Source organism: Fringilla coelebs, assembly GCF_963513975.1.
Source record: "Fringilla coelebs genome assembly, chromosome: 21".
NCBI classification, from domain to species: Eukaryota; Metazoa; Chordata; class Aves; order Passeriformes; family Fringillidae; genus Fringilla; species Fringilla coelebs.
The window spans coordinates 1,557,108-1,584,163 of NC_140047.1; the positions used below are offsets into that span (position 1 = coordinate 1,557,108).

Genomic DNA, 27,056 nt, shown 5'->3' on the forward strand with positions numbered 1-27,056 from the left:
TGAATCCCCTGCATTCAAGCAGCTTCTCTGAATTCAGGATCTGTTATAGCTTTATGACCTGCAGCAGTTACACAACTTTCTGCAAAGCCAGAAAGATGAGTCAGGATTGTGACTTCTGCTACGAGAGATCTTTCCTGTGCTCTGTCAGTTCCAAGAGCAGCAAAGGAGATATTTACTACACATGCCACACAAAATCCAATACAATCCACGGCTGGAGGCAAGCTCATCTTGGGAAAATTTTAACAAATGGCAGCTTTCCAGGCATGATCCCAGCTCCCTGAGCAGGCCCAGGGAGAATGCAGCAGGCAGCAAGCAAGTCTGGACTCCAGGGAGACTGCACATTTAAAAAAGAATCCCAAATAGTCAAGAACAAGCCAAGAGGAGCAGCACAGTCTGACAGCTGCCATTCCCCACTGCCTCACCACACTAACCAACCTCACAGCTTTTAAGCTTTCACAACAAACCTCCCCACACTTCCAAATTATCATCTGCAAGCTAAAAAACCAATCCCAAGCTAAGTCACCACCCAGGCAGGGCCAGCAGAGCTGCCGTCTGCATCCCAGTGGATTCTGGAGGGAAAAGCCACATTGCTGAACCAGCAAGGACAGGGAGGTCACTTCTAGGGAGCACCAGGAGAAACACCACTCAGGAAAATCCCCATTAACTTCAGCCCAGAAATGAACATCAAGTTTTCAGGGTGCAACTCCGGCAATTTCCCCAGCCCCCTGTGACTGCAGAACAGCAGCACTGCTCAGCAGGCAAGAGCCCAAAGCTGCTTTACACAACTGAAGCTGAAAACTGGAGTTCATGGATGCCCCTGTTAGTTAGTTAAGCTACAACCCACATCAGGGCTCTCAACACAGTTTCCCCCATCATTTAAACAGAGTTTTCCTAATTTCCTCTGAAAATGAAACTGGGAAATCCTGGCAAAAGAATTTCAGCCAGGAAAACTTAATGTTGAAATGCGTGTTCAGAACATGCATTTTTGACAGTTTCAAATCCAACCTGATAAATGCAGTGTTCTGCCCAACTCTAAATATGCACATGAGCCAGGATTTGGTAGGCAAGGGAAAAAAAAAGGAGGATCAAGTCTTGTCAGCACTATGCTACAGCAGCACTGGATACTTTACTACTGCAAGTCTACAGTCCAGTGTGGCTCTCACCCAAAGCATCACGCAGGAGGATTTTTTGTCCTAAGCATACAGAAGGAAAACAAAAATGTCATAACATTAGGATGAAAGTTAGATATGAGCAAGCTCTTATTGCTTAATATGAACATTTTCCTAAAGCTATGCTTTTCAGGAATCCACAATGCTATGGCAACAGGAAAAGATTTGATTTCATTAACATCATCATGATTTGATTTTTATATTGCACTGATTGAGCACAACTGATTGCAAAAAAATACATATCTGTGGTCCAAAAGTACGGATCTTAACAGAGTGAGTTTTATTTCAAAATAATATGAAGTGAAGAGATTCCATTAAGATTTCCAACATAGGCTCTGCTGTCAGAAATCAAAGCGGGACCAGAAAAGCTGTTATCAACATCTGTTCATAGCACATCCCGTCCCCTTCGCAAAAAAAACAAGTCTCTAGCTGAGAAGATGACTCTGCTCAGAGAAGCTATTCACAGAAGTAAGTGCTGGAACCACATGATTCCCAAATTAAATGTCTCTCTATTCATACCAAAGCTGCAAGGCAGCGAGAACACAGATGTTTTGCTCAGATTCCAGCCCTCCACTTGTTATTCCACAATCAGAAAGCCGAACTAAGACTGACTTCAGCAGTAACTCTGGCCTAAGCAAGGTTTTGTCTACCCTGTGAAAACTGGGCCTTAAAACACTAAAAAGACAAAGCGCTCAGGATTTTCATTTAAAGCTACTGACTCAAGTTTATCCTGAAGGCTCCATCAGGTATCCAAACTAGAGGTCCTACTGCTAATTGTCTTTCTTTTTTCCCTATTTCGAATACAGTTCAGCTGACATGAAAAATGGCATCTTCCTTTTCTCACTCCCTATTGTAGTTTTAGTTTTTGGTGTAACACAAGTGTAAGTTGCACTGGTGGTGCCTCTGAGATGCCACTTTGCTGAGGAACACCTGAGAGCACGGATTCCAGCCAAAGCTGTGGGAAAGGCAGCAACAGACGAACTATCAATGCTTCAGTTTCAATGACTGCGGCCAACAAACCTGACAGACACCAAACAAGCAGCATCACTCACAGAGCAAGAGCTGCTCACCTGTGCAGCTGCTTTCCTAACTATACTCACACACTAAACCAGGAGCCTGGCTGGTACTAAATGCCTCTTAGAAGCCAAACAACATCTGCATTCGGGGCTACAGAATGAGTTGTGGAGATTTACATCCCGTTTGCACTGCATCCAGACTGTGTCTTCACCGACGTTTTGGGGTTTGTTTTTGCTCTTTATAAAACAAAAGTTTATACGCTGACAAAAATTGAAAACTAATGAAAAATGTATTTATATATCATAACATTTTCCCTGGCTAAGCATTTAGAAAATGTTTTGGAATGCACATATTGCATTTTCTGTCCTAGTGAATTTAAGTAATTGGCTTCTCTTTCATCCTTCCCCCCTGCAGACATTACCCACTGCAGCTACAGTTTTACCAATTTAACAATAGAATACCATCACAAAAACAGCTCAACAAGAACTTTTATAACCAGAACTAAGAACTCAAAACCTGCCTAAACATTAAAGGAAACTATAAAGGAGAGAAGGTGAAGTTTATTCTAAAGCTCAGAGAATTGGAATACACAGAGCAGAAGGCGCTTCATCTGTCATAAGCACGTGGAACAACTGCTTCTGAACACTGGGTCTGATCTGAAGTTCAGATTCCAGATAATGGGTTCTAGCCTAGGGGACTCACCTCTCCTTTCCTTATGCTTTCAGGAAGTGGTATAATTAATACAGATTTTTTTAAAAGCAGATGCAAGCAGGTAAGTTTTTAATTAAAACTGAGAATGAATTCCATGTAAGTTTTTAATTAAAACTGAGAAAGAACAATGGATCTCCACTAGAAAGAAAGTTATAAATCTTACCTTTGTCCACTACATCCCAGACTTCAACTTTCACAATATCATCAGTGGCTGGAAGCACAACAGAACACAAAGGGTTAGAAAGTTTCAGTAAAACACCCATCACTCAGAGAGCCCAACCCAAAGCCAACATGGAGGAATGTCGAAGCATAGGAATGTCAAAAGAAAAGCACATTATATGCAAGAAAAAAACCCAACCACAAGAAGGCAGTGACCTGTTGAAGGTGCAAGCTGTTCACCAAAACTATGCTGTCTAAAGAACTTCATAAACACTCTTAATCACATAAGTGATGGCTGGATTTCTTTGCTGGTTCATGTCAGGTTTGAAGCATGTTTTAAGTACTTTGCATCGACTCTTTTCATAATGTACAGAGGTATACAAAGCCTTTCAAAAAAGATAAAAATCTAATTTTGACGATAAAGTCTGGTTTATAAACAAGGCATACAACTAGCAAAAGGAATATACACATTTAAGAAAGATCAATCATGGCATTTCCATGTAAACATGACAGCCAGTGCAGACAGTCCTGCAGCTACAGAAACCCGTTCTTGCTGCACATTTCCAGGTACATTTTGTGTAAAATAAGATCTCACTTGCAATTTTTCTTCCTAGAGCTGCAATATCAATAAGCTATAACCAGCAACATCTATTAGAGTTGCTAAAATCTGAAGCAAGACATGCAGAATTCTAACTCCAGTGATTGCTGGTACCCACAGGCAGCCAATTCACATTCAGGTGGCCTGAAGGCGGAATAGTTCTGGATCAATGTTTCCATGGAATCCAAATAAGCAGTATGATTTTCAGGAAGATGTCCCAACAAATAGCTACTTTTTGGAAATGCTACAGGCTTTGAAGCAAAAGCTTGTACTTAGAGCAGCTCTGAACATAAAGCTGAAATAGGAGGACAGTGCCTCAGAGTATAAAATAACATCATAGGATGGCATGAGAGTTTATCTAAGTATCATTATCAAACCAGGAAGCATTTTCTACACAGGACTCACTCTTGGCTTAATGAAATGTTTCAAAATATCGTACAGACGGATTACAAATAAAGGAAAATTTTGATCCTTTGCTTCTGGAGAAAGACCCATTTTACATTTATGCATGAAGCAAAACCAGCCTCTGTTTTCCTCACAGTAATTCCTGCTTAACTTCCTATGTGCCAGCAGGGCAGGAGACACTGGATGAACAGGAGACTCCCTGGGTCAGCCCAGGCAATGCCTTGCAGGACTGAAAGCACATGGCAGTACACAGCACAAAAACTTCTGCTCAAACCACAACATCCCACTAATTAACTCAGTCCCTGAATATTTTTACAGATAGTCAAACCAGGTAGGCTAAAGTCCAACCTGTGAATCACTCACCTGGCAACCAGGCAAGCCAGCGCCTCCCCCCAGGCACTGGCACTGCAGGAGCTCTCCCTGTGCCCCTGCAGGTGCTGGGACACAGATCAGCTACTGGAGGCCTGCCCCTGATTCCTGCCCTGCAGTTGGCAAGGCAATCGCAGTGCCTTTCCACAATTAAGGCTTGCTGCAAAAGGATAAGAGACATTTGCCTTCCCTAAGTTTTGCATGGGCTCAGTAGGAGCCCAGGAGGCTGACTGTTCTTTCCAGAAGTGCCATGTGAAGCAGTACGTCAGGACTAACAGTTCAGAGAAGGGAGCCCTTTGGGTGACTGGGGGCCTAGCACTGGCACTTTGCTCCTGAGCTCTCCACCTCCTTCCCAGGAGCCAAACACGCCTCCAGTTAGGATGTGCTGGCCTGCTGAGTGATTCCCACAGAATTGACACCCTGCTGAGCAGCAGCAGTCCTGGCAGCTGGGGAGCTGAACCCCCTGACCCACAGACCTGCTTTAAACCCTTCTGGCTGAGGGCAAGGGCAGAATTTCTCAAAGAAAACAACTGCACGAGATCCAGGAAACACATATTTCCACATTTTTCCTGCTAGCTCACAACCAGGAAGTTCTTCCCTTTCAATTCTAGCGCCATTCCTGATTATCCTGATCATGCAAGAGGATAATTGCTTTAGTGCTGCTCCGTTGGCTTTGGTGTGTGACTCATACCCAGCAACATCTCACCCGAAGGAGCTCCGTGGCAGCAAAAAGAATGCCAATTTATTCTTTCAACTCTCTAATTTGGATTAGCACAAACCACAGATCAAAGCACTTCAAAGATCTGTCCTGAGCTGCTATTTGACCAGATACTCCCTGGCCAGTGGCACACTGAGCACTACCTTCCAACAAAATGATGGAGGCATGAAAAGGCTCCAATTGCAAGAAAGCTCATTTAAAACTAAGAACACATTGTAGGTGGGTTCATCACCAGGAACTCACAGGCCCTCAGACATTTTTGACCCTCATTCACGACAGGATTCACTTCCTGCGCTCTGGATCACAGATCCTGCAGTGCAAAGCAACTCTGCCAGCCCCTGTTCCTATCCCTCAGGCCTTTGAAGGATCTGAGCACAACCATTTGTCAATTTTTATTTCAGACTCCCTTTCTCAGGCTGCCAAACAGAGAAAAACTTGGTGACCAGTATAATTCAAAAAAGTGTTCCTAAGGGTAACTCCTTACTTGGACACGAAAATTACAAATACCCATTACAACTGGCATAGAAAAGCAACTTTGTTCATTCTGAATAAGAAGCAACACAGATTCTGCTACCTTTATTAATTCCTACAGTACAAAATTTCTGAAGGTCCTACATTTTGCATCTAAAATGGAATTGTTCTAAGACCAGGCAATGTAGGAATCCTTCAATATTTGGCAGCGATTTAATTAACCTCTGTAAATATTTGCCATCAACTACCTCATAATGTTTATTCAAGGTAGCCTGAGAGCATGAACATAGGAAAAACAAACTTTATTTTTCCTATACAGATTAACATGGCCAACAGGGCAGGATTTAGACCTGAACCAAGTACTCTGAGGGCCCACATCACCAGTCTTGGATGGAAACTTCTCACAGCAGGAAACAGACTTCACAATGTCTTTTAAATGGGGATTACTTTTTGAAATGTATCTTAAGAAAGTCAATGGAAAATGTCCTAAATTATTGGAAATTATTACTAAGACAATAGTACAGTGTTTTACAATGTGTAAAAGAAACACAAACGAAATGCACAGTTTCAGGTACAGCTTTGCAAGTAGTTTTACAAGGTCAGCAACACTTAACCTTGAGAAAAGTCCATCAGCATCTGTACACACTGCTGTCAGCTCTGGCTGGGGAGCTCTACAGAAACACAGCACACCAAGGTTAGAAGTGGGCCCTAGAAATAACTTATACACCTGTGAGTCTCAGCACACAGCAAAGCAAGCCTCAAGTGCAGGTGTTTTCTACCCCAGGATTGCATCAGTGTTGAAAAAGCAGTGTCTGAGCCTTGGCTCAGGGAAAGAAATGCAGACACAGGTGAGATGACTGGATCTTCCTCTAAACACCTTTTTGCACATACACATTTTGTACTTGTTCATGGATGCAGTTAGATATGAATAAGCCTCCTAAAATAAATGCCAAACTCCCAGACTGTATCCAACACAAGTGTTGTGTTACCTGCACCTATCAGAGAAGAAACTCAACTCTGATGCTTTAACGCACGATACCGCAGAAAGCCACAATTAGTGCATTCTTTACATTTGGGTATCTAGGAAACAGGAATTTTATTTCTTACTCTATGTCTGTTTAAGCAGAAGCATTCAAATTTGATTTTGGAGATAGTTTCCACCATCCAACTTGTAAGCTCTGTGTTCATTCCTCAGTAACTGCTGTGCTGACATCCTGAGAGGAAGGAAGAGAAGTGAGGGGAAGCATGCCACAGCATACATACACCATACAAGAGGTTTGGCTGCAGATCGGAAACACCTCTGTGTGACCACAGCACATCAGCTGGTGAACACATCCTGTGGCTTTGTGAGCATTATCACAAGACTTGGGCATCATGGTATCACCTGGTAATTCAAATTCGGTGGTGAATTAGACACAGCACTCAATTTGGTGCTCGCCTGACTGCACAAGGTGTTCTCCCAGCTGGGAGGAGTTGGGCAGTAGCTGATTCAACAGAAGATCAGAGTGAGGCAGATGGACAATGTCTAATAATGATGATAACGACAAACAAGTGCTGACCCTTTCTGTACAGCACTTTCATACTGAATCAGGAGTTCATCCCACAGGGCTGTGGCATTCTTGAAAGCTGGACTTAATGCACCGTTGAATCACAACCTTACACAACTTCAGTGCCTGCGGTGTCTTTTCCAGGTGGGAGGTAGGGCTTTCACAGCCACTTGCAAGAAGTAAAATAAAAATTAAGACCACACTGCAGCAAGAGCTTAAAAAAGGCACTGGCACTTCTGTGATTCAGTAAGCCAGCCTAGAGCTAACAGTACTACAATAATTTTTGAAATCTTCCCCAGTCACCAGAATCTCTTTATATTGTCATCAGTGAAATCTAGTTTGCACCATGTATCCACTTCTAGGCAACACAGTAACAACCAAAGCACAGTGGGCCTCAGCTCAGATTTACACAACAACCCCTCCTCATTAATATGTCACGCATATTACAAATTTTTCAAATACTTCAGACCACCTAATTAAACACTTCCCTTGAATTGTGGCTTCCACAGACATATTCTTTAGCACTTATACAGCATCTGACAAAATTAAAAACATGACTGAGAAACTATGAATAATAAATTAAAAAGCCTGAAGAGAGACCATTTTGTTTCCCAAGCAGACAGAGAAGAAAAAAGCAAATGAGGCTGCAGTGGAATTTCCTCCCCCAGGCACTGTCCCATGACTGTCATTCGTTCCACCCTCTTCCATCTTACTTTTGTAATTCCAGTGGATGCTGGTGACTTGGATCTCCTGAGTTGGAATATATTCCTCAATAAATTTCTTTCCCTGCAGTCGGTGCCAGAGTGTGGTTTTTCCAGTGTTCCTGTCCCCCCGGATGACAATTTTCACTGGAGAAAAGAGCAAGCAGACAAATAAAGTGATTAAACACAACTTGAGGAATGCTGTGAAAAGCATGCTAACTTTTTGCCGGCATTATTCAGATGTAATTAGTCTTCCCATAGGACACGATGGGGTTCATTAGAAAACATGAGCCTCAGTCATTTAAATCACTGTTTATTCAGTAACTCATACCAGCTCAGCAGAACAAACCAACAGCAAGCTTGAATCTTCAGAATCTGCACAACTCCAGCCAGCTGAGCCTCTGCTCTTTGATGGATACACTTGACTCCTTAGGGAAACCAGCATCAGTTTGGTTCAGGCTTTAAAAGAAGCAAAGGGCTGAGCCATGGCTGGACCAAGAATTCCTCTAGGAAAGGCAGAGAGGAGCAGTGACACAGCCAGCTTGGAACACCACACCAACCATGGATTAACACAAGAATACCAGGTGGCTTTTCCAAAACTCGTTTATCAAGGAAAAAAGAAAGAACATTTCCCTTTCTCATTAAACACTTCTCATGCCTTGAGAGAATAGAATCACAGAATGATTTAGGTTTAGAATGATTTGGAAAGGACCTTTAAGATCAACTATTCCAACATTCCCTCAGCACTACCAAGGCCACCAGTAAACCTGGTCCCCAGGTGCCACATCCACATGGTTTTTAAATCCCTCCAGGGATGGGGACTCCACCACTGCCCTGAGTAGCCTATGCCAGGGCTGGACAGCCCTTTCTGCCAACAAATTTTCCCTAATAGCCAACCTAAACCACCCCATGCGCAACTTTAGGTTGTTTCCCCTTCTGTTACTTGGTACAGGAGGCTGATGCTCACCTGGCTACAACCTCCTGTCACCAGGCCCTTGTGTTGCTTGCTTCAGTTTAGGCAAAAACTCTTTCAAACTCTTTCCAATGAAAACAAATGTTCAAAATATCAAAAATTGTAGCAATTAATATGATGAACTTTCCAGAGTCAATTCAAATGTTATCTTGCTCTTTCTGAAAACACTACCTTGTATTTTCTAAATTTTCTGTTACATTGTGGAATATTTTTTTTCAATGCCAGCTTTGTTTTTATTGGCAACTACATGGCTACTGGAAAACATAAGCCGAATTTTTATTCAGCTGAATAAAACTGAATTTTTTTTCTTGTGTTTTGATTTGGACCTATGATCCTCTGGAAAATGGGCCACCTCAGACACATCTAATGGCAGTCAGGTAATTAGCATTAGGTTGATCATCATCATTTGGGCAAGGAGATCTGAGACACAAGGCTGCCTTCTGCTGCAGTTCAGGACCTGCTGCAGTCGTTCCAGAGAAGAACTGAAGAGGTCAACTTGAAGATAAAGCACACAAAGTCTGTGGATAAATTCTCCCTATTGCTGCAGTTCCACTGTGCTTTTTTTTTTTTTTTGTAGTACACAGAGGTTTATTCTTTTTCAGAGCTGTTTATTCTTTTTCAAAATTACTTACCACACCAGGAGAATATAGGAAAAAATGAACACAGTATTTATAGGCTGACTTCACTTAAAGGTCCCACAGCATCTCTGCAGACACAACAAACCAGTTCCTGCATTTCTGGTCACCTTGTGTGTGGTTGTTTCCTACTTACAGATGGGAAAAACAATCAGTAGAACATCCATTTGATTTTTTGGAATCATGAAGCCAGTCCATGGCATAGCAGAATGAGACTCCATTTGTCCCCTTTCAAACCCAAACCTTTCCAAGAGCTCTCACTGCCTGCCCTGAAATGTTCAAATTCATATCCTTGCCCTGCCCCAGAATGCAGCATGAGATACTAAAACTGTGAGTTTTAAGGGACAAATAGAACCTTCTTTAAACAGTCAGGCTCCTCTCAAGGTGTACTTTCAGGATCACTACCAGATACTGAGGTTGTGAGCTCTCCTCAGAAGGGACAGTCTTACTTCATGCCAACACCACTTTTTATGCACTTAAACAGGGAGCTGGATCAAGAAACTGAACTGGCTGAGAAATAACCTTGAAATTATCGATTTTCAGTTTTCTTCTCTAGCTCCACTGTCCAGCTGAATGAGCAGCGTGAGCAGCACATGGAAGGCACAGTTGGAGTGCAAGGGAATCCCCCCCAGCCCTAATCAGCTCACATTTAGATCAGTGCCAGGTGCTTGTGGCACCACACACTCAGTCTGAGCAGGTCCAAGCACTCTCCATTAGAATCTCTCTTCTCTTACATAGTGTACAAGTTCTCACTGACTCTTTTCCTGAAGAAAGTCTTTGAAAACAGAACAGGAAGAAGGCAGGTGACACAAATCGCTTTTAGCAAAGTCTGTATTGGAGACTTTGGCTGGGGCAGGTGTGCTCAGTGACAGGCACCTGCAAGGCAGGAAGGCCTGAGTAAGCTTCCAAGCACAGTTAGGCTGGTGCATCATAGGCCTGGACTGCGGCTGAATGTGGAAAGAGGAAAAATAACTACAGGCAAGGTTAATTCTATCAAATAAAACTGTTGCTTTATTTTGGTTTGAAGTTAAATCAGTACTTACTGCAAACAGCCAGAGGTTTGCAGCAAAGACAGAAGAATTATCTGTGGGGAGAAGGGTAGGGATGGGGAATACATCTAGAGGCAAGGAAAAAGTTAAACAAATCACTTTATTCATATTGTCCTTGCATCAGGAAAACCAGAGGGATTTCCATTCTCCAGATGGGGAGATGGAAACAGAGCAGTGATGATACAGGCCAGAGAACAGGTCTGAGACCAACTCAGAACTAGAATCAGGAATTCCCAGCTTTGCCCACATTCCTCCAGGACTTGGCAGCAAAGATCCCAAAACTAATAACCCCATGGAGAGGGTCATAACCTTACCCTCATTAAGGTCTTTGGGATTTCAACTGAAATGCTTTGAGCTTGTTCCACTGCTCTGCAGAACCCCCCCAAGCACACTTCCCATAGGCACAGGCCAGCAGCAGACAAAGCACGGCTGGTACGTGCTGCACAAACACCTGAGTCAGCCACAGGAGAAAACAAGAGAAGGTGGGAAGTGGCAGGAAGAGGAGAAGCCTTCCTTTTGGGAGTTGTGCTGAATGAAAATACTTAACAATGAGTCTGGGAACTACAACTCCCAAGTAACACAAAAGAAGTAAGGACTATAATGCTTACTAAAAAGGTACATGGTATTAATTAAGCTTTGTCTTTTAAGGAATATGTTAGGCAGAAAAAATTAATAAGGAGAGGGAGTGGGGGGGAATTCTTGGAGCTACTGCCTTTGGTATCCCAGCACTGGTGACAGCCTGTGCTCCAAGCGCACACACAGCAGTGGGGTTTGTCAAGTGACACACTGGATGCCGTGTGTAAAGGCCAGAGCAAAGGTTCCATGTCTGGAGAACAGAATGGATTAACATTTGGCACCTCCATGCCTTTTGTTCCTGTCCCTGATCAACAAATCCCAGGATCATTGTTTGCCCATCACTGCCTTACATAAATGGTCCCATTTGAGCACCCTGGTGCTCAAAATTAAGTTCTGCAATTGCTCTTGTAATTTGTTGAAACAAGCAGTGCTGCCAAAGGCATAAGAGCCACTTCCTCTTGCTCTTGCCACGCTCCCTACCAGGGCCAGCACAGCCCTTGGAAGAGCCATGCAGCACACCTGATCCAGGGTATCCCGAGCAGGAAAACAAGAGCAAGTTTTCACAAAGACTGGTTCCCCAGCCCTAGAATCATGATCTCCTAAAAGATTCCAGCCATGACATTCACGGCAGAGACCCACATCATTTTCAGCTCTGTGTTTTCTTAGCGCTCAGGGAACTCTGGTGTTAACTGGATGTGAACCACAGCAGCTCCATGCAGATGGTACAGAATGTGAGAGTGCTGGAATGCAGTATGGAAATATTAATGTTTTACAATAGGATGTCCCAAGCAAAGGACATGATTGCTGCCAAAGGCTGGTACTGGTCTCTGCTCTCATAATTTCATAAAAAATCTAAACCTTCCCAGCCCACAATGCTCTTCCTTTTGAAAAGCTGACTGTGTAGGAGAGGGACCATCAAAACAAATCATTCAGGTTCAACTTAGTGCTCTGTTCTACCGAGGGTCTGTAACTATCAGTGCCATTAAAACACCTCACAGCCTTCAGGATCACCTCAAACATGGGGCTATCTGTTACAAAATGTACCTGAGAGCTGCAGGGCTGGCACAGCAGGGGCTGCTCTGAGCCCAGGGAGGCACCTAGAGCCAGGTACAAGGCCTGTGTCCTAGCCTGCTTTATCAGTGAACAATCTAACGTATTCTCAGCATACTAAGTATATTTCTGGGAAGGAAACAGGCTTCATTTAGGATCTGTAGTGGTCAACCCAGCAAAGAAACATTTCTGTAAAACAAATCACAGCGCCCCTTGGTTTAGTTTTCAGGCAGTTTCAGGGAAACAGAAGAGTTGTAAAGATCTTTGTGTGCTAACGGTAGCTCCAAACCACATCCTGCACTCCTCTGCTGAATGTCAGGAATTTGCCAAGAAAGGAGAATTGGCAATGCACAGGATTTGCAGTTCTGCCTTTCCTGAGCAATGGCCCTTGTGATGACATTCCTTTACAGCCCATCTTTAACTGAGACCACCTCACCACACTGGAATGGTCCCCATCTCCCCAGTGCTATGGCTATGGGGGGCACCTGGAAGCCTTTCCATAAGCCAGCCTGCATCTCCTGTAAATATTATATAACAGTGATGCTGGGAAGAGTTACTATGGAGATTGGAAAGCTTGCCTTGAGGCAGTGACAGAAAGCTGCAGTTTTCAGCTATAAAGCAATAACTAGAACACAAATCCTGGTAAGACAGAGCATAAACCAACAGTCTTTCCTCAGGCTTTCACTAATGACACAAAGAGCAGAGAAGCTACAGTTAGCATTTTTGGCGTTGCACAAACGGCAGGCAGGTGCCCATGCACAGGTCTGGCATGATGCAGTCACCACGGAGCAGAGCTGGTCCCTTCCTGTGCCAGCAGGATGCAGCTGATCCCTTCTATCTGCAGCACAAACCTCCCCTGTCTGAGAAGCCAGCTCCTGGCTCTTACATAATTCACAAGCTGGTATTAGCTACCTGATCTCTGGCACTCAGCTGCCCGTGCAGCATGCAGGTCTTCTGGGCCGTGGCCACATGAAGCCTCTGCACAAACCAACAGTCTGAGACCAGCAGATCTCCAGTAGGTGTTTAAGGATGCAGTGCTGTGTTCCAAGGCAGCACCTTCATCCTCACCCTCATCTTTCACTGGAAACCCAGTCTCAACAATCACACTTCTACTTTTCACACTCAGGATTGCCTGCTAAGACACTAATTTTATAAATTAAACAGCACTGGCATATCTGCAGATGTGCTAGGGAAAAAGGTACCAAATGCTCTCTCTAGTAAAGCAGAGCACTTTGCAACCTCAGTCCCAAAACACAGCCATAATATTAAACAAAGGAAAAAACACCCCAAAACCCAAAGTGTAACTTCTCCATCACATTCTGTTTCGGACTGAGATCCAACAGCAGCTCTATTCCTCCAACAAGTGTGCCTTCACAGAAATTATCCAGTGCCACATTCACAAATCAGTCTTTTTCCCACCTGCCAATCTCTCAGCCTTCTGCAATCTGCCTTCCCTTCCTGCCTGGATCTGCACAGATGAGCTGGTACTCACAGCGCTCTCTGGAACCAGTTCTATTTTCAGCAGGAATGACATAACTGCTGTCCCTATCTCACAATTGTTACTTTGGGAAGTATTTCACATACTTGCAGTGCCCTCCTGAAACCACCTTTACTGAGCTCCAAGGGGAAAATGCAGCTCTAAGCCTCAACACTGAGAAAAAAAGAATTCTGAAAGAGTTCCTCGATAAAAGAGCAAATGTATGAGTTGCAGAAAAGACAGTCAGGATGAAAGGATGTACCAAGGGCACACAGAGGTATTCACTGTCCACCTTTTACTAAAGCGTGGCAGGGCTGAGCTTTTTAGTAGACTCTTATCATACAACCACTACAGCTTAATTACAAGCACCATTATCCTGCGCTGCAGGGAAGATCACCCACGCACTCAGGGGAGTTACCCTCTTGACGCTCAAACTGACACAAACTGATGTACCAGGCATTCTCTCTCTTGGGCCACAGCCGGCAGGCAGCGCTCAGGGACGCTGCTGCACCGCGGGTCCCGAGTCCTGCACCGGAAGACAAAAGTTTTCCATCCCTCGCTCCTCCAATGACCTCCAACATTTAATTCCAAATTTAGCTTTGAGCGAATACGGATAAAAGCACCAACCTGCACAAAGAAAGCACACGCACTCCCAGCCCCTCGGCGGTCCCCGGGCACCGCACGGAGCACCAGACCGGGCCGCCCGCCTCCCTCCCGGCCGGCCCAGCCTCCCCGGCCCAGCGCTCCGACTCACTGTTATACTGGACTCCCTTGGCGAACCTCCTCTGCAGCGCCTGGTTCATCGACTGCAGCCCCGCAGGGATGTTTTTGTCGCGGACCGCAGTCTGGTCCGAGCCCACCAGCTTCTTCAGGGCCGAGAACATCTTCGTGGTCCCACACCTGCACCCCGGGGAACGGGCCGAGCGCGGGCTCAGGGGCCGGGCGGCCGCGGCGGAGACACGGGGCGGCTCAGGGCTGCGGCGGGGCTGGCCCGGCCATGCGGGGTGGAGGTGTGCGGGCCCGGCCCGGCAGGAGGAAATTGCGCCAGGGGAGGGGAGGCACTAACGGGGCATGTCCCGGAGCGGGGCGGAACCGGTGCCGGGGTCCGGCACGGGGCGGTGGGGCCGGGCCGCTCAGCCCAACCGGGGGCTGGGGCCGGGGGCCGGGCGTGGGAAGCGGGGGTGGCGCGGGGCTCCCGCCGACGCCATCTTGGCTCTTCCGCCTCACCGCAGGGGGCCCGGGCACGCGCGGCGCGGGTACGGCGGCCGGCGGAGGACAGAAGGGCGCGGAGTGCGGTCGCTGCCGAGACCCCCGGGAGCCTCCCCCCGTGACCCCCTCGAAGGCCGAGTGCAGCCCGACATGCCCGAGACCCCCGCAGTGTGACACATAATCCCGGCTGCGGCCTCCTGCGACCTCCACAGCCCCCCAGGAATCTAGCAATCCCCTCTTGGCAGCTTCACAGCCGCCCCCCCCCCCACCTGTGACACCCATAACCCCTCACGAGGCCACCGCAGCATCCCTGGGACTGCCCCCAAAACATTTCTAATCCCTTCCTGGGACCCCTATGCCCCCTGGGACTGTCATAACCCGTGTCATCCACTCCTATGCCAGCTCCGTTTTCCCGTGACCCTCGTAACCCCGTAAGTCTCCCGTGACCCTCAGGGTCCTCTCTGACCCCCCGTAATGCCATGCTGCAAACCCCATATAACCTCCTCGTGGTTTCCCCAGCCCCCGTGTCCCCCATCTCGGCCGTGACCCCGACACGGGTCTCCCAACGTGACGCCGAGCCAGCAGCATTCACCTTTAGGGAGGAGCAGACACTTGTACCCTCCCTCGCTGTCCCTTTCCCAGCAGCCCAACCCCATCTCCTGGGAAATGGGGGCTGGACCCCATCCAGCAGGACCCCTGAGCTTCTCCGTGCCCCCTCGGCCTGTGTGGGCAGAGGGCAGTGGCCTGAGGCAGGGTGAGAGACTCAGTGGGGAGAACCCCGTAACCCCACAGAGGTGGGGACACCCACCAGGGAGGCCAGAGAGGAGCCCACAGCATCCCGTGCCCCTCCTGCGCCCCCCACCCTGCTCCCCACCAGCCTGAGGACTGACACTGGGCTCTTTGGTCACACGAGAGACATTTACTGCTGGAGAAACATTTACAATCTTCTGGGCCACCATAGCTGTCAGCACTGTCCTGCAGGAGCCTGGTGCTTGATGCTGGCCCTTCATCCTCTGCCTGCATCAGTTTGAGAGCTGCAGGAACTCTTCATCCTCTGCAAGTGGAGAGATGCAGCAGGTGATGGGCTGTCCCACACGCTGTGTCCCACCACGTGCCATGGTGGCCGTAATGTACTTTATATTGCTGGCAGGGATTATAAAAGATGGGTTCTGCCCTAAGACAGGCTCCATCTCCCATCCGTGGGGTCAGGCAAAATCCCCAGCTCCTGCCTTCCTGGGAGCAGGCATGCCCAGGGCTGGACAAGGTGGAAGACACCTCAGTCACCCCTCTCTGCAGGATGATTTTCTCTGCCATGACAAACTGGTCATCATTTCCCCTGAAGGATAAATGGTGCCTGTTGCGTCTCCCAAGGAGGTTCAGTACAGAAACCCCTGCACTGGCTGGAGCTGGGGGGCCTGGCCTGTCACACCCCTGACAGGGTCCCTGGCTTGGTCCTTAGTTGGTGTCAGGGTTCCTGCAGCACCAAATCTTTCAGCCAGGGGCTGTCACCTCCACTGCTCCCCACTGCACCCCAACCTGCTTGGGGATGTTCTCCCTCTCATCAAGGCTAGACTGAAGTTCAGCCATGGCCTCAGCATGTCTGCAGCTTGCCCAGCCCTGCTCTGCCATGTTATCTGTGGGCTAATGGCCATATTCCCTACCAAGGACAGATCCCTCCTAGGCACAGCACAAGACCATCCTACACCCATCACGGACCCATGACAAACCCTTCACAGCCCAAGGATACACCCATCCTGGTCCATCCTGACCCAGAATGACCCAAACCAGGCAGAGCACAAAACCAATCCAGACCCCTTCCAGAGCCAGACTGATCCTTAACCCATGGCAAACGTGTCCTAGGCCCACAATGGACCCATCCTGGACCCATCCAGAGTGAGAACAGCCCCATCCAGAGCCAGGACAGCCCTGTCCCCACCCCAGGCAGACCCAGTGCAGGGCAGGAGATGTTGCAGGCTGCTGCCTGGGGTGGGAGCCAAGAGGAGTACCTGCCAACTCAGGAGCCCCGCAGTACTCCTTGCACTCCTTCTCCGAGTAGAACTGGTTCCCGTTGCCCTTGCAGCCTCCATAGCTGAAGGTGATGCACTTGCCCTGGGCTGCATCGAAGGCCCAGCGTGTCATCAGTGCCTGGCAGGGACCTGGGACAATGGGCAGCCTGCAGGCAGCTGCAGGGACAGGAGCTGCGTGAGGCAGGGCATCCAGGGACCCCCACACAGATGCCAGACACGTGGCATTCGAGGCAATGCTGAGATCCTTTGTGATGCCTCAGCAAAGGCAACTCCAGTGCCCCCACCCAACCGGCATTCTCACCCTCGGTCCGGCATGCCTGCAGGCACTCCTTTTCTGTGTAGAAGTTGTTGCCATTGCCCAGACAGCCTCCATAGTGGAAAGTTTCACAGGCCATGGAGGAGGAGTTGTAGAAGAAGCGGGAGAGCATCCCGCTGCAGGGCCCGGGGTCTCGGCTCAGCCGGCATGAGTCTGCAGACCAGCACATCACGGGTCACAAGCAAATGGGAGGGCAGGCCAGGGGGTCCTGATGCAGCCCCCTCTCCTGGGACCTACCTTCCTTATTGCCAAAGTAAGTGGGCAGGGGTCCTGCAGCTGAGCCCTCCTCCAGGGGTAGGACTGCTCTCCGTGCCCTCTGCACCAGTAAGGAAGCACAGAACTGCTGTCAGTCCCTGTCTGTGGGACCTGCTGCCCACCCCAATGCTCTCAGGGTGGGCTGTGTCAGGGGCACCTCAGGCTCCAGCCCTCCTCTGTGCTCCCAGCACGTCTCCAGTAACTGATCTTGGGTCTGCAGGCTGTGATCCCTCCACACCTCATGATCTTCCCAGCCCTGTCCTCTTCCAGGGTGGGGTCCACAATTCCAGGCTGTGGATTAAGACACCCTAAGTGCCCAAGTCATGCCTCATGCTGGGGATGTGCCTCAATGATGTGTTACCTGCTCTTGAGTCAACTGGGTTGTTTCTCCTATGAAAGTCCCATTCCCCCTGGAAAATCTTTCAACACTAAACCCTGAGAGACTGGGAGGTGCTGAGTGATGGAAATTGAAGGACCAGTGGGTACTAAGCTCCCCCATCCTTGGAGAAGGGGCCTACAGCCTGTCTGGGAAACACATAGACAGGCAAGGAGCAGGGAGACACCAGCAACCTTCACACTGTGAAAAAAAATCAGAGCAGGAAAAGTCTTCCACTTGGAAATAAGCTCTTGTGCCCACCTGGCCACCAGGACCCTCCCCCTGTAGCCTACCCTGCCCCCATCCTTGCAGGCAAAGCCCATCAGCAGAGGTGGAAGAGCAACTCCCAGGATGGTCAGTGGAATCACTGCCCAAACAACATGATCTGCCCATGGACCCTTCTCCCTGGACACCCGATCTCCAGTGAGTTTGGCTCAGAAGGGATGTCTCTGGCCTTGATCCACTTCCGAAGGTCCCAGCTGGCCCACTCACCTGGGGAGCATTTTCAGTCTCTTGAGGAACACATTCACCTGGCCCAGGAGCAGGAGAGAAGATAAGCGGTGTGAGAGGTGTCCTGACAAACTTCAGTGAGCACTGTGCACATGCAGGACCCTGGGCAAGGGGACACCCTCCCAGTTCCACCCAACGTTGTTCCCCTCTTTCTGCTTTCCACCTCCCACTCACAGAAGCACCATCCTAAAATGCCCATCTCCCTGAAATCCCCACACCCCCTGGGTCCCTCCAAAATCCTACACACACACACACACCCACCCACCCATAACACACACCCCCTTCATCGTGCTAGCCCCTTCTGAACCTCAGACTGAGCAAGGAGCCTCCCAGGTGCTGGCAGCACCCAGCCTGGGGACCAGAAACAAGTGTTCCATGCCCTCATCCTAGTGGTGTGGTTGCATTGACCTGACAGCCTAGCACAGACCCCTCTGGAAGCTGATTTCTCTGGTGGAATCCTGACTGATACATGGCCTTATTTCCTTTTCATTCCATGTTACCAAAGCATTTGTCTCTCTGTCCTCCCTCTTGACCATCCTCCGTCTCCCCAGCTTGGCAGACCCAGAAGGAGCAGCTGGAGTGTTCTGGCAGCAGGAGAGGCACATGCCCCCTGGGAGGTTACCTCTGTTGGCCAGGATGAAGATGGAGTCTTCAGGGATGCCCATCTCCAGGGCCAGCTGATGGAAAGACTCAATGAGGTCCTCCCTTAGCTCTGGACTCCTCCCTGGGAAAGAGAATGGGCTGTGAGCAGTGTTGGTGTGGGAGTGCAGTCCCCAAGCACCCACCGAGCTTGGGTGGCTGCTGGCAGGTACAACACCAAACTCCTGGTCCTTCCCAACATAGAATCAGGGAAGCAAAGATTGAACCCGACCATTGACCCAGCACTGCTATGTCCACCCTAAAACATGTACCTGAGCTCTACATCTACATGTTTTTTGAACTCTCCCAGGCACAGTGATGTCACTGCTTCCCTGGGCAGCCTGCTGTTCTTGACCAGCCTTGACGAAGGGCTTGGACAAACTGAGTTTAATGTTTCTTAATCATGGAAGACAGCATCTCCTGCCACTTCAGGGCTGGGTTTCCTCTAAGCAGATAGCACCACCTTCATCCCAAAGACCATGTTGGTTTGGATGTTCACATCAGTGCCTGATGTGGCTCTCATGGAGCCGTGAGACTCCACCTCTGCCATGCCAAAGATGAGCTGGTCTAAGCCACCATTTCACAGCCTGTGGTCAGGTCCCTTAAGGCCAAGGGAGCTGAGAGACCCTTAGGTGGTGTTTTTGAGCTCTGCTGGTCCACCCTAGAGCCTGCTTGCTCTCAAGTGCCATGGCCAGACATACCATACAGCTTCAGGGTGGTGCTTGGACCAAAACTGCTTTTCTTCTTCATCAGAATGACAGCATATTCGTCATAGTTGGTACGGAGCACATAGGACTGGATAGACACATCCCATCCTGGGTGAGACAGAGATACAGGGATGTCATTCCTGCCCCTCACGGTGAGATGGAGCAGTGTAGGATAGCCCCAAAGCTGGGGGCTGAAATCAGGCATCTAATTTAAAAAAACATGATTTTTGGGAAGCAGACTCAGATACAACCATGAGTCCCTTTAGGCTCACCAGTCTCTAAGCTGAGGGGATTAGAAACCAAGAGCTGCGAACAACTGAGATGCCACTAATGCTCCTGAAGTGTGGCTGGTCCCTGCCCCAGCCTGGGACCCTGTGGACAGGAGTGACCTGCTGCCAACATCTCATCATCCTGTGGCTATGCAGGGACACTGCTCAAACAGCCCTTTCCCTGCACCTTTACTCTATACTTTGGCTAGAAATGTCCGCATCAGAGGTCACTCCACACTGTGGAGTGGCCTCTGAGCCCTGCTCATCTGAACCCCTTCCACTTCTGCCGGCTGTCCCCAGAGCTGGTCCCCATCTCCCAGGCATGCCTCACCCCAACTCACTGGGGTTGTAGTAGGTGTATTTTCCAGGGGTGCTGGTTTTCTGGTATTCCCCTGAGACTAGTGTGCAGTCACCTTGCCTGGAGAGAGGAAGAAAACAATCAGCTACTTGGAGGGATTATTTTCCCTGGTTATGGCATAAAAATCATGTCTGGGGCACCAAGGACATGGTACAGGACCCCTGAAATCATACTGCCCAAGGTATTGGGTACTTGAACCCAATCCATCCCCTCCTCAGGGCTTGGATGCCAGGCAGAGCAAGTAACCCCTTTGTCTGTCCCAGCCCCTGGGAGAGGGAGCACCCCTGGGTGGGATGGCTTTGGAGGAGGCTCAAGCACCTCCAGCAGTGCTCCCAGAAGTGCCCCCTACCTCAGCCTGGTGCTGGTAGTGCTGATCTGGTCGGTGCTGGAGCCAGGGCCCAGCACCAGCGTGCCCATGCTGAACTTCTCCTTGTAGTTCTTCATCCATTTGCAGGTCGTGCCAATGGCGATGTCGAACCACTTCCCATGCATCTGCAGGGAGATGAGAGACACATCTGCACCGTGAGCCCCCCTCACCAAGGTGGGACATCACCTGGTTTTGTGCAGAGTCAAAATATTCCTGATGCAGGGAGAAACTGGGAGGTGATGATGCAGGGTGCAGAGGCCAGAGCTGCTGCAGGATTTGGGAAGTGTATCAGCACTGAGCAGAATTTTCCTTGGTTCCCTGACTATGAGGCAGGGCTGGAGGCATCAGGCTGTCATCCATCCATGTATACCAGTGAGACCAAGATCTGGGCACACATGCAGGGCTGTATGGAGCCTGGCAGGGGACAGGGCACTTTGTGGGGGGTCTCCCAGGCAGCCTGGATCCTACCATGCTGGACCACAGACTTTCCACAGGACTCATCTGCCCTGCTGCTCAGACTGCAGCCACCCTGCCTGGTTTGCCAGGATGAGGCCACCCCAGAGCCTGGCACCTCCTGAGTGGCACACAGGGAGTGCCACACTGCCAATGCCTGTCCCGCACAGCCTGGCATGGGCATAGGCATTACTGCCCTTCTTTCTGGAGGAAAATGAAAGAAAGCTTACCCCATCCCTTTTGCCCCCAGAATTAAGGGACCACAAGCTGCCATTACCCGCTCAGCCTCAAAATTCTCCTGCACTTGGATATCTTCATCCTGGTCTCCGATGGGGGTTCCACGAGCCACAGTGAAGAGGAGGAGGGAAAGGAGACCCCAAATAATCATGGCTGCTGGCTTCGGAGTGCTGCTGAGCCTCAGTGCTTCAGTGGAATCCCGGACTCTGCGCTGCCCCCGCTGTGCAGCACTGTGACCTTCAGACCAGGGCCAGCCGGGCCAGCCACCCTGCGGGGGGGGCTGCCGGGGGAGGTGGGGTGTACGGCCCGGGGAGCACCACTGCCCTTGGCCGTGCTGGGGATTTGCAGGGAGCTGTGTAGGGTGCAGGAGTGGAGCACCCTACCAGCCACACCAGGCTGAGCTCCTCACCCTCACCTGTTCATACACCATGAGGCCAGGAGCTGTCTTCTCTATTCCATGTTGGGATTCATATTCCTGCTCTGTCATCCTACAAAGAGCCCCCAGCCCTGATGGACCAGTTTGACCCTGTGGTGAGGAGAGCACTGAGGGATGCCCAGCACTTAGCCCAAGCTATCTAATCAGTGTCCATAGGGAACAGAGCCTGAGTTTCCTGCTCCTTTTTTGGACCCCTTCCAGGCAGTCCTAAGCTGATGGCCAACATCCAGGATCCGGCTGGGTGTGACCCATCCCACAGTCGAGGGTCCCTGGGCCGGGGAGGAGTGGGAAATGCTGGGCCATCCTCAATCCTTCCCAGCAGTGTTTGCCTTCGTTGGATGATTAACAGAAACCAAACAGCCCGAGGGAAACTGCAAACAGAGCAAAGGGCGGGAGCCCCTCTCCAGGTGGCCACGGCCCAATATTTGTGGAGAAGGGCCAGAGCTGGTGACACAGTGGCAGAAGTCAGCTGGACTTTCACCCTCCACTCCCCCGCGGTCACCGACGGACTCTTTGATAAGGACCAGCAGGTGCTGCTGCCCGTGCACGGGCCTGCTCTGCCCCGGCAAAGGTATCCTGGACATCTCCACAACATCTTGCCACATCCCGGTGTGTCTGGAGCGCGGAGCAGACGCGGACCTGCGGCACAGACGCCTTCGGTAGCCCCCCCTCCTCCTCGCCCCGCCTTCTCTCTCTTGAGGAGCATCCAGGGCGCAGCAAAACCCTGGGCTCCGGCCCCCAAGCTGGGAGTCCCTTCCCAGAGTGCCCAGGCCGGGTCCCCGCTGCCCCGGTCCCTCCATCACTAGGTGGCAGCCGGCGGTAAGGAATGACAGCCCCGCTCCGGCCCCGCCGCAGTCACGGGCGGGGGGAGGAACGGTTCCCCTGAGCCCCTTCCTGCGGCCCGGGCAGAGATGGGCGCCGGGGAAGGCTGCACTTAGAGGAGGCTGGTAAAAGACAGGGAGGATGACATTTTACACGGGGAGACAGTGACAGGATAAGGGGCAGCTATTTTAAATTAAAAGAGGAGACATTTATATTAGATATTAGGAAGAAATATCTCCCTGTGAGGGAGGTGAGGGCCTGGCACAGGGTGCTCAGAGGGGCTATGACTTCCCCATTTCTGGAAGTGTCCAAGGGCAGGTTGGAAAGGGCTTGGAGCACTCTGGGATAGTGGAGAGTGTCCCTGCTCATGGCAGGGGGTTGGCACTGGATGAGCTTTAAGGTCCCTTCCAACCCAAACCAGTCTGGAATTCTATGACTTGCAAGAGGACATGGTTATCAGGGAAACCTCAGAAGACACTGCCTTGTGTCCCGTGGGTCACGGAGTGCTTGGGAGCACATCTCTGATACTCCTCACACAGGAAAGTCAAGTGTTCAGCAAAGGGCCGAGCAAAGGGAGACAAGGCTGGACTGGGGAGGGAAGTGCAACCCAAATCTGAAGGCTGCAAAAGATCCAAATCACCCCCAGCTCCCAGGAGGCCTGTGGGAGGGTGCACAGAGATGCCCCTGATGGACGCAGGATGGGACTGGCTCCATCTTTGGCCCAGGGACTCATGTTCTCTCCCAGTGCATCCCTTGGCACTCAGCACCCATCAGAGTTAGAGGGCAGCTGCCAAGCTGCTGGTGCGGCACTGCTGGGCTGCTGATGGGTGGCAACAGCCTGTGATGGCCTGTGTGTCAAGACTGGTGCTCAGCCACATCTGGGCACATGTGACAGCAAGAGGGATGGATGGTAGAGCAAGAGGGCAACTGGGGTAGCTGGTTCCCCAGAACTGTTCTCTGGGACATCCCCTGGGTATGGCCGTGCAGGTGCAGAGGTGGAACCTTCACCTGACTGGGGTGGCACTTGGAGCAGCACCTCAAAGTGGAGATGGCACAGCCCTATGTCCATTTGGGAGCTGTGTCAGCACCCTCGGCTTGGATGTCGGCGTGCCGCCTGTGTCCCACGTGTGCTCTGAGCTGCCTGGTTCCTGTGTCTCCAGCCAGAAGCATCAACCAGGCTTCTCCGTGCCCGGAGATGTGAGGAAACATCTGCCCACACGTGTCGGTCTGCACAGCTCTTCCCTGCCTGGCCCCTCCGCCCCAAAACCCCGGGAACCCTTGCCATGCATGTCCGGGGGACGATACCGCCCTGTCCCCGTCCTGGCGCTCGGCTGCCCGGCCGTGCAGATGCTCCTCCGCCGCGCCGGGTCGCAGCCTCCACCCTCACGTGCGTCTGCTTTTTGTGTCCTTCTCGCTGCGGGTCGGGCTCTACCCCGTCCCTCCCGCCCCTCCGCCGCCCGCGGCCCCCGGCGCAGCCCCCACCGGAGCCAGCCACACACACAAGTGAACTTTTCTGCGTTTTCCAGCAATTAAAAAGAATAAAGCAACAGTTGTCTCCAGGCAGGGCATGGATCCTGGTGACCCTGATTTTCTGTGTGGCTGGGCAGGGTGAATGGGGCTATTGAGACCCCGATGACTGGCATCTCCACTCTAGGATTGTCTCCCCTTCCAAGTCCCCCTCCCCGCGTTCTCCTCCTCCCTACCCTCCTCCTCGCTTTTAATTTCCTTCCTGCAGAGAGCTGCTCATCCCCTTCCCATTGGCCAAAGGCCTGAAAGGGAATGGAGGAGACAAGGGAAGGATTAAAGACGCTCTGCTTAGGAGCAGGCAGCCTGAATACAAGATGCACCGGCTGGGAAAGAATGGAGGCTTAGTGGGGCACCAGATCAGACCCGCCTCCGCCGCATTCAACCCGGCCTGCATTCCTGCATTGCTAAGCAGGGACCTTTCTCCCCGGCCAACCTTTCGGAGGGACGCCCCGATCCCTGTCCCACCTGCTGCCGCAGGTAGACCTGCTCAGGATGGTCCCACCACACCCCTCGAGGTGCAAGCCACGGTGGAAGACAGCAGTGCTTGCAGTTCTCCTGTGTCAGCCTGTCTAACTCAGGACACAATGTCCCCAGCCAGTCCCACGAGGATGAGGAGGCATCTGCGACAGCCCTTGGAGCAGTCTGGCAGCAATGTGGGGCAATTCATGGCTCTGGGATGTTCCCAGCCTTTGCCCCATCAGGGCTGGAGAAGGGCTGGGGCACTTCCAGCCACAGCCTTGGCAGCAGAGATGGTGGTGCCCCAGTGCTTGTTAGCTGTGTTATTTCTTAGAAGATTCCCTAAAACCCCAGAGCATTCCCTACCCTTCTCAGCATCTCCCAGGGCCATGCAGGTCGGGGTGCAAATGGGGCTGCTCTGAGGGCAGGTCTGGGGCAGGCTGGTCCTCAGGAAGGGCCGGAGCAGAGTGAGATGATGGGTGGGCTCAGGGTCACACTGGGAATGAGGGGTCCCTGAGGGCAATGGTGAACCATAGCAACCTGTCACTGACCCGTGGAGAGACACATGAGAATTCACCCAGGAGCAGGACTGTGGTATTGGCAGCATCTGGAGCTTTCCATGTCCCCTGCTCAAAGCAGTGTGGGATGGGTGCCCACTGTCTCTGCCCAAGGACACTCCATGGAGGCTGGAGCAGCACAGCCCCTACCTGTTTCTGATGAGCTGGGCAAATCTGTAGTTTGCAGGCAAGTTCCCCATGGGAACTTCTCCATGAACTGGAACTTTGAGGCTGACTCCTGATTAGAGCTGGTTTCCTTCATGGGATAGGGAGAGGTTGTTCTCAGAAACCTCTTGGCATACCTGCTGACATTCACTCCAGAGAGCTGATTTCTGGGGGAAGACATCCTTTGTGGAACCAGAGTGAAGGTCCCAGAGTGAACAAGATTCTCCCTGGCCTGAGGAATTTGGTGGTCTGCAGTGGGAAGCAGGGATGGGGTGGGTCAGCCAAGTCCTACAGTCCTGAAACCTCACCTGTGAAGGCACCTCAGGGACTCCACAACAGAGGAGCAACTTGGGGAGCCAGGGATCCCATGCAGGGACACACTCCAGGCACTGCTCACACAGCTTTGGGGTCCTGCACTGCAGGGACAGGGGTCTGAGCTCCTGTGTCCCATGTCCCATGTAGTGGTTAACCTAATCTTCATTTTCTGAGGGTTGTCCCACTCCTCCCCATTTTCTGATCTAGATCTCTTGCTGGTCTGGTCCCTCATGCACCCCAAATCTGTGCAGGACCTGCAGTGGTCAGCGCGGAGCCCTGGTGACCAGGTAAACGGGAATGTAGAAGCCCAGGGTGGAATATGGCTGAGCCCACGGAGGTGCCCTGTTGGGGCAGCCTTGATCACCTTCCAGACTCCTCATTGTACTGGGGCAGAGCAGGATTCAGGCACCAAAAGACAGCACTGTGTGCCAGATGAGATGCTTCAGGGCACCCTGGAGATGGCTCCAGAACCTGGGGCAGAGGCCAGGAAAGACATGCCAGGACATCACGAGCAGTGAAACAAGCTTAGGGAAGCTCTTTGTGCTTCCATTCTTCCCTGTCTTCCACAGTGGAACCCAGATGCCATGTCAGATGCCCTCATGGTCAGAGCTGAATCCCACCCCACTGACCAAGCTGTGCAGGAGGGTCCCAGGTACTGCTGCCTCCTGAGCACTGCAGGTGACCATGGTCTCAATGGTCTGGGTGACATAATTTATTCCTAACGTGTTAAATCCATGAATTCAAAAGATTTTTTCAGTATCTGGTACTAAAAGCCTCATCTCCTGAAGTTCTGTGATTCCAGCAGAAACTTAGTCCCTGAGAAGAGCATGAAATCATTCCTGGAGGTGAGTGCCCCTTTCCATCCCAGAAGGCAGAAGAAGAAAATGCTCACCTATTTTTCCCCCAGAGAAAAATCCCATCCTTTCAGGCATCCCACCATCAACATCAGCAGCTGATAGGGAGCCCACTGCACATCCACCTCTATCCCTGCCTCCTTCTGCTCAGAGAATGAGATCTGTGGTCTTTGCACCAGAAAGCTGCTCTGACTTGAGGGCAAAATAGGCATAGTGGATATGAAGTCATCAGTTTTGCTATAAGGGATCTCTGTTATCAGCCCAAGGCACTGCTGTGCTGGGAAGCCATTGGCTGTGGTGAGACAGCGAGGTCATTGCTCAGGGGCTGGAGGGCACCACCAGAGCGCCTTTGGCTGTGCCTGGCCCAGCGGGAGCACTCTCCCTCCTCACCCATCACCAGGATCAAGGGAGCTGCCATTGCCTGGGGGAGATCTTCACCACCCTCACATCTGGGTGTCCCCATTGCCCTGTCATTGCTGTAGCACTCTCCAGCACTGTCAGCGGGCAGGAGATGTGGGGGCCCCATCTTCCTGCATCCCCAGGCTCCAGCACAGCCTGTAGGAACCAGGGGCTCCA

The 27,056-nt window shown here is 50.7% G+C and overlaps 2 protein-coding genes across 5 annotated transcripts in view; both read right to left on the reverse strand.

Moving 5' to 3' along the window:
* Positions 1–14,839, reverse strand: part of RABL6 (RAB, member RAS oncogene family like 6) — a 52,466-nt gene extending 37,627 nt beyond the window's left edge. For 3 of the 4 annotated variants that reach the window (XR_014616675.1, XM_084219946.1, XM_084219945.1), the window contains exons 1-3: positions 14,380–14,839; positions 7,878–8,012; positions 3,061–3,108 (exon numbers count right to left, since the gene is read on the reverse strand). Coding sequence is in view for 2 of the 4 variants with exons in the window: in XM_084219946.1 (XP_084076072.1) it covers positions 3,061–3,108; positions 7,878–8,012; positions 14,380–14,509 (313 nt within the window). In the remaining 2 variants the exon portion in view is untranslated. Of the gene's footprint in view, positions 1–3,060; positions 3,109–6,724; positions 6,832–7,877; positions 8,013–14,379 lie in introns of those variants that run through there. The other variant, XM_084219947.1, reaches the window with a different exon arrangement.
* A 921-nt stretch (positions 14,840–15,760) lies between these two features.
* Positions 15,761–21,499, reverse strand: AMBP (alpha-1-microglobulin/bikunin precursor; the record flags this gene model as incomplete). Its single annotated transcript, XM_084219676.1, has 10 exons — positions 15,761–15,888; positions 16,841–17,017; positions 17,163–17,330; positions 17,415–17,493; positions 18,301–18,338; positions 18,941–19,042; positions 19,659–19,772; positions 20,275–20,351; positions 20,641–20,783; positions 21,389–21,499. The coding sequence occupies 10 exons, from the start codon at positions 21,497–21,499 to the stop codon at positions 15,857–15,859; spliced, it is 1,041 nt and encodes a 346-aa protein (XP_084075802.1). The 3' UTR covers positions 15,761–15,856.
* Positions 21,500–27,056: the final 5,557 nt, after the last annotated feature.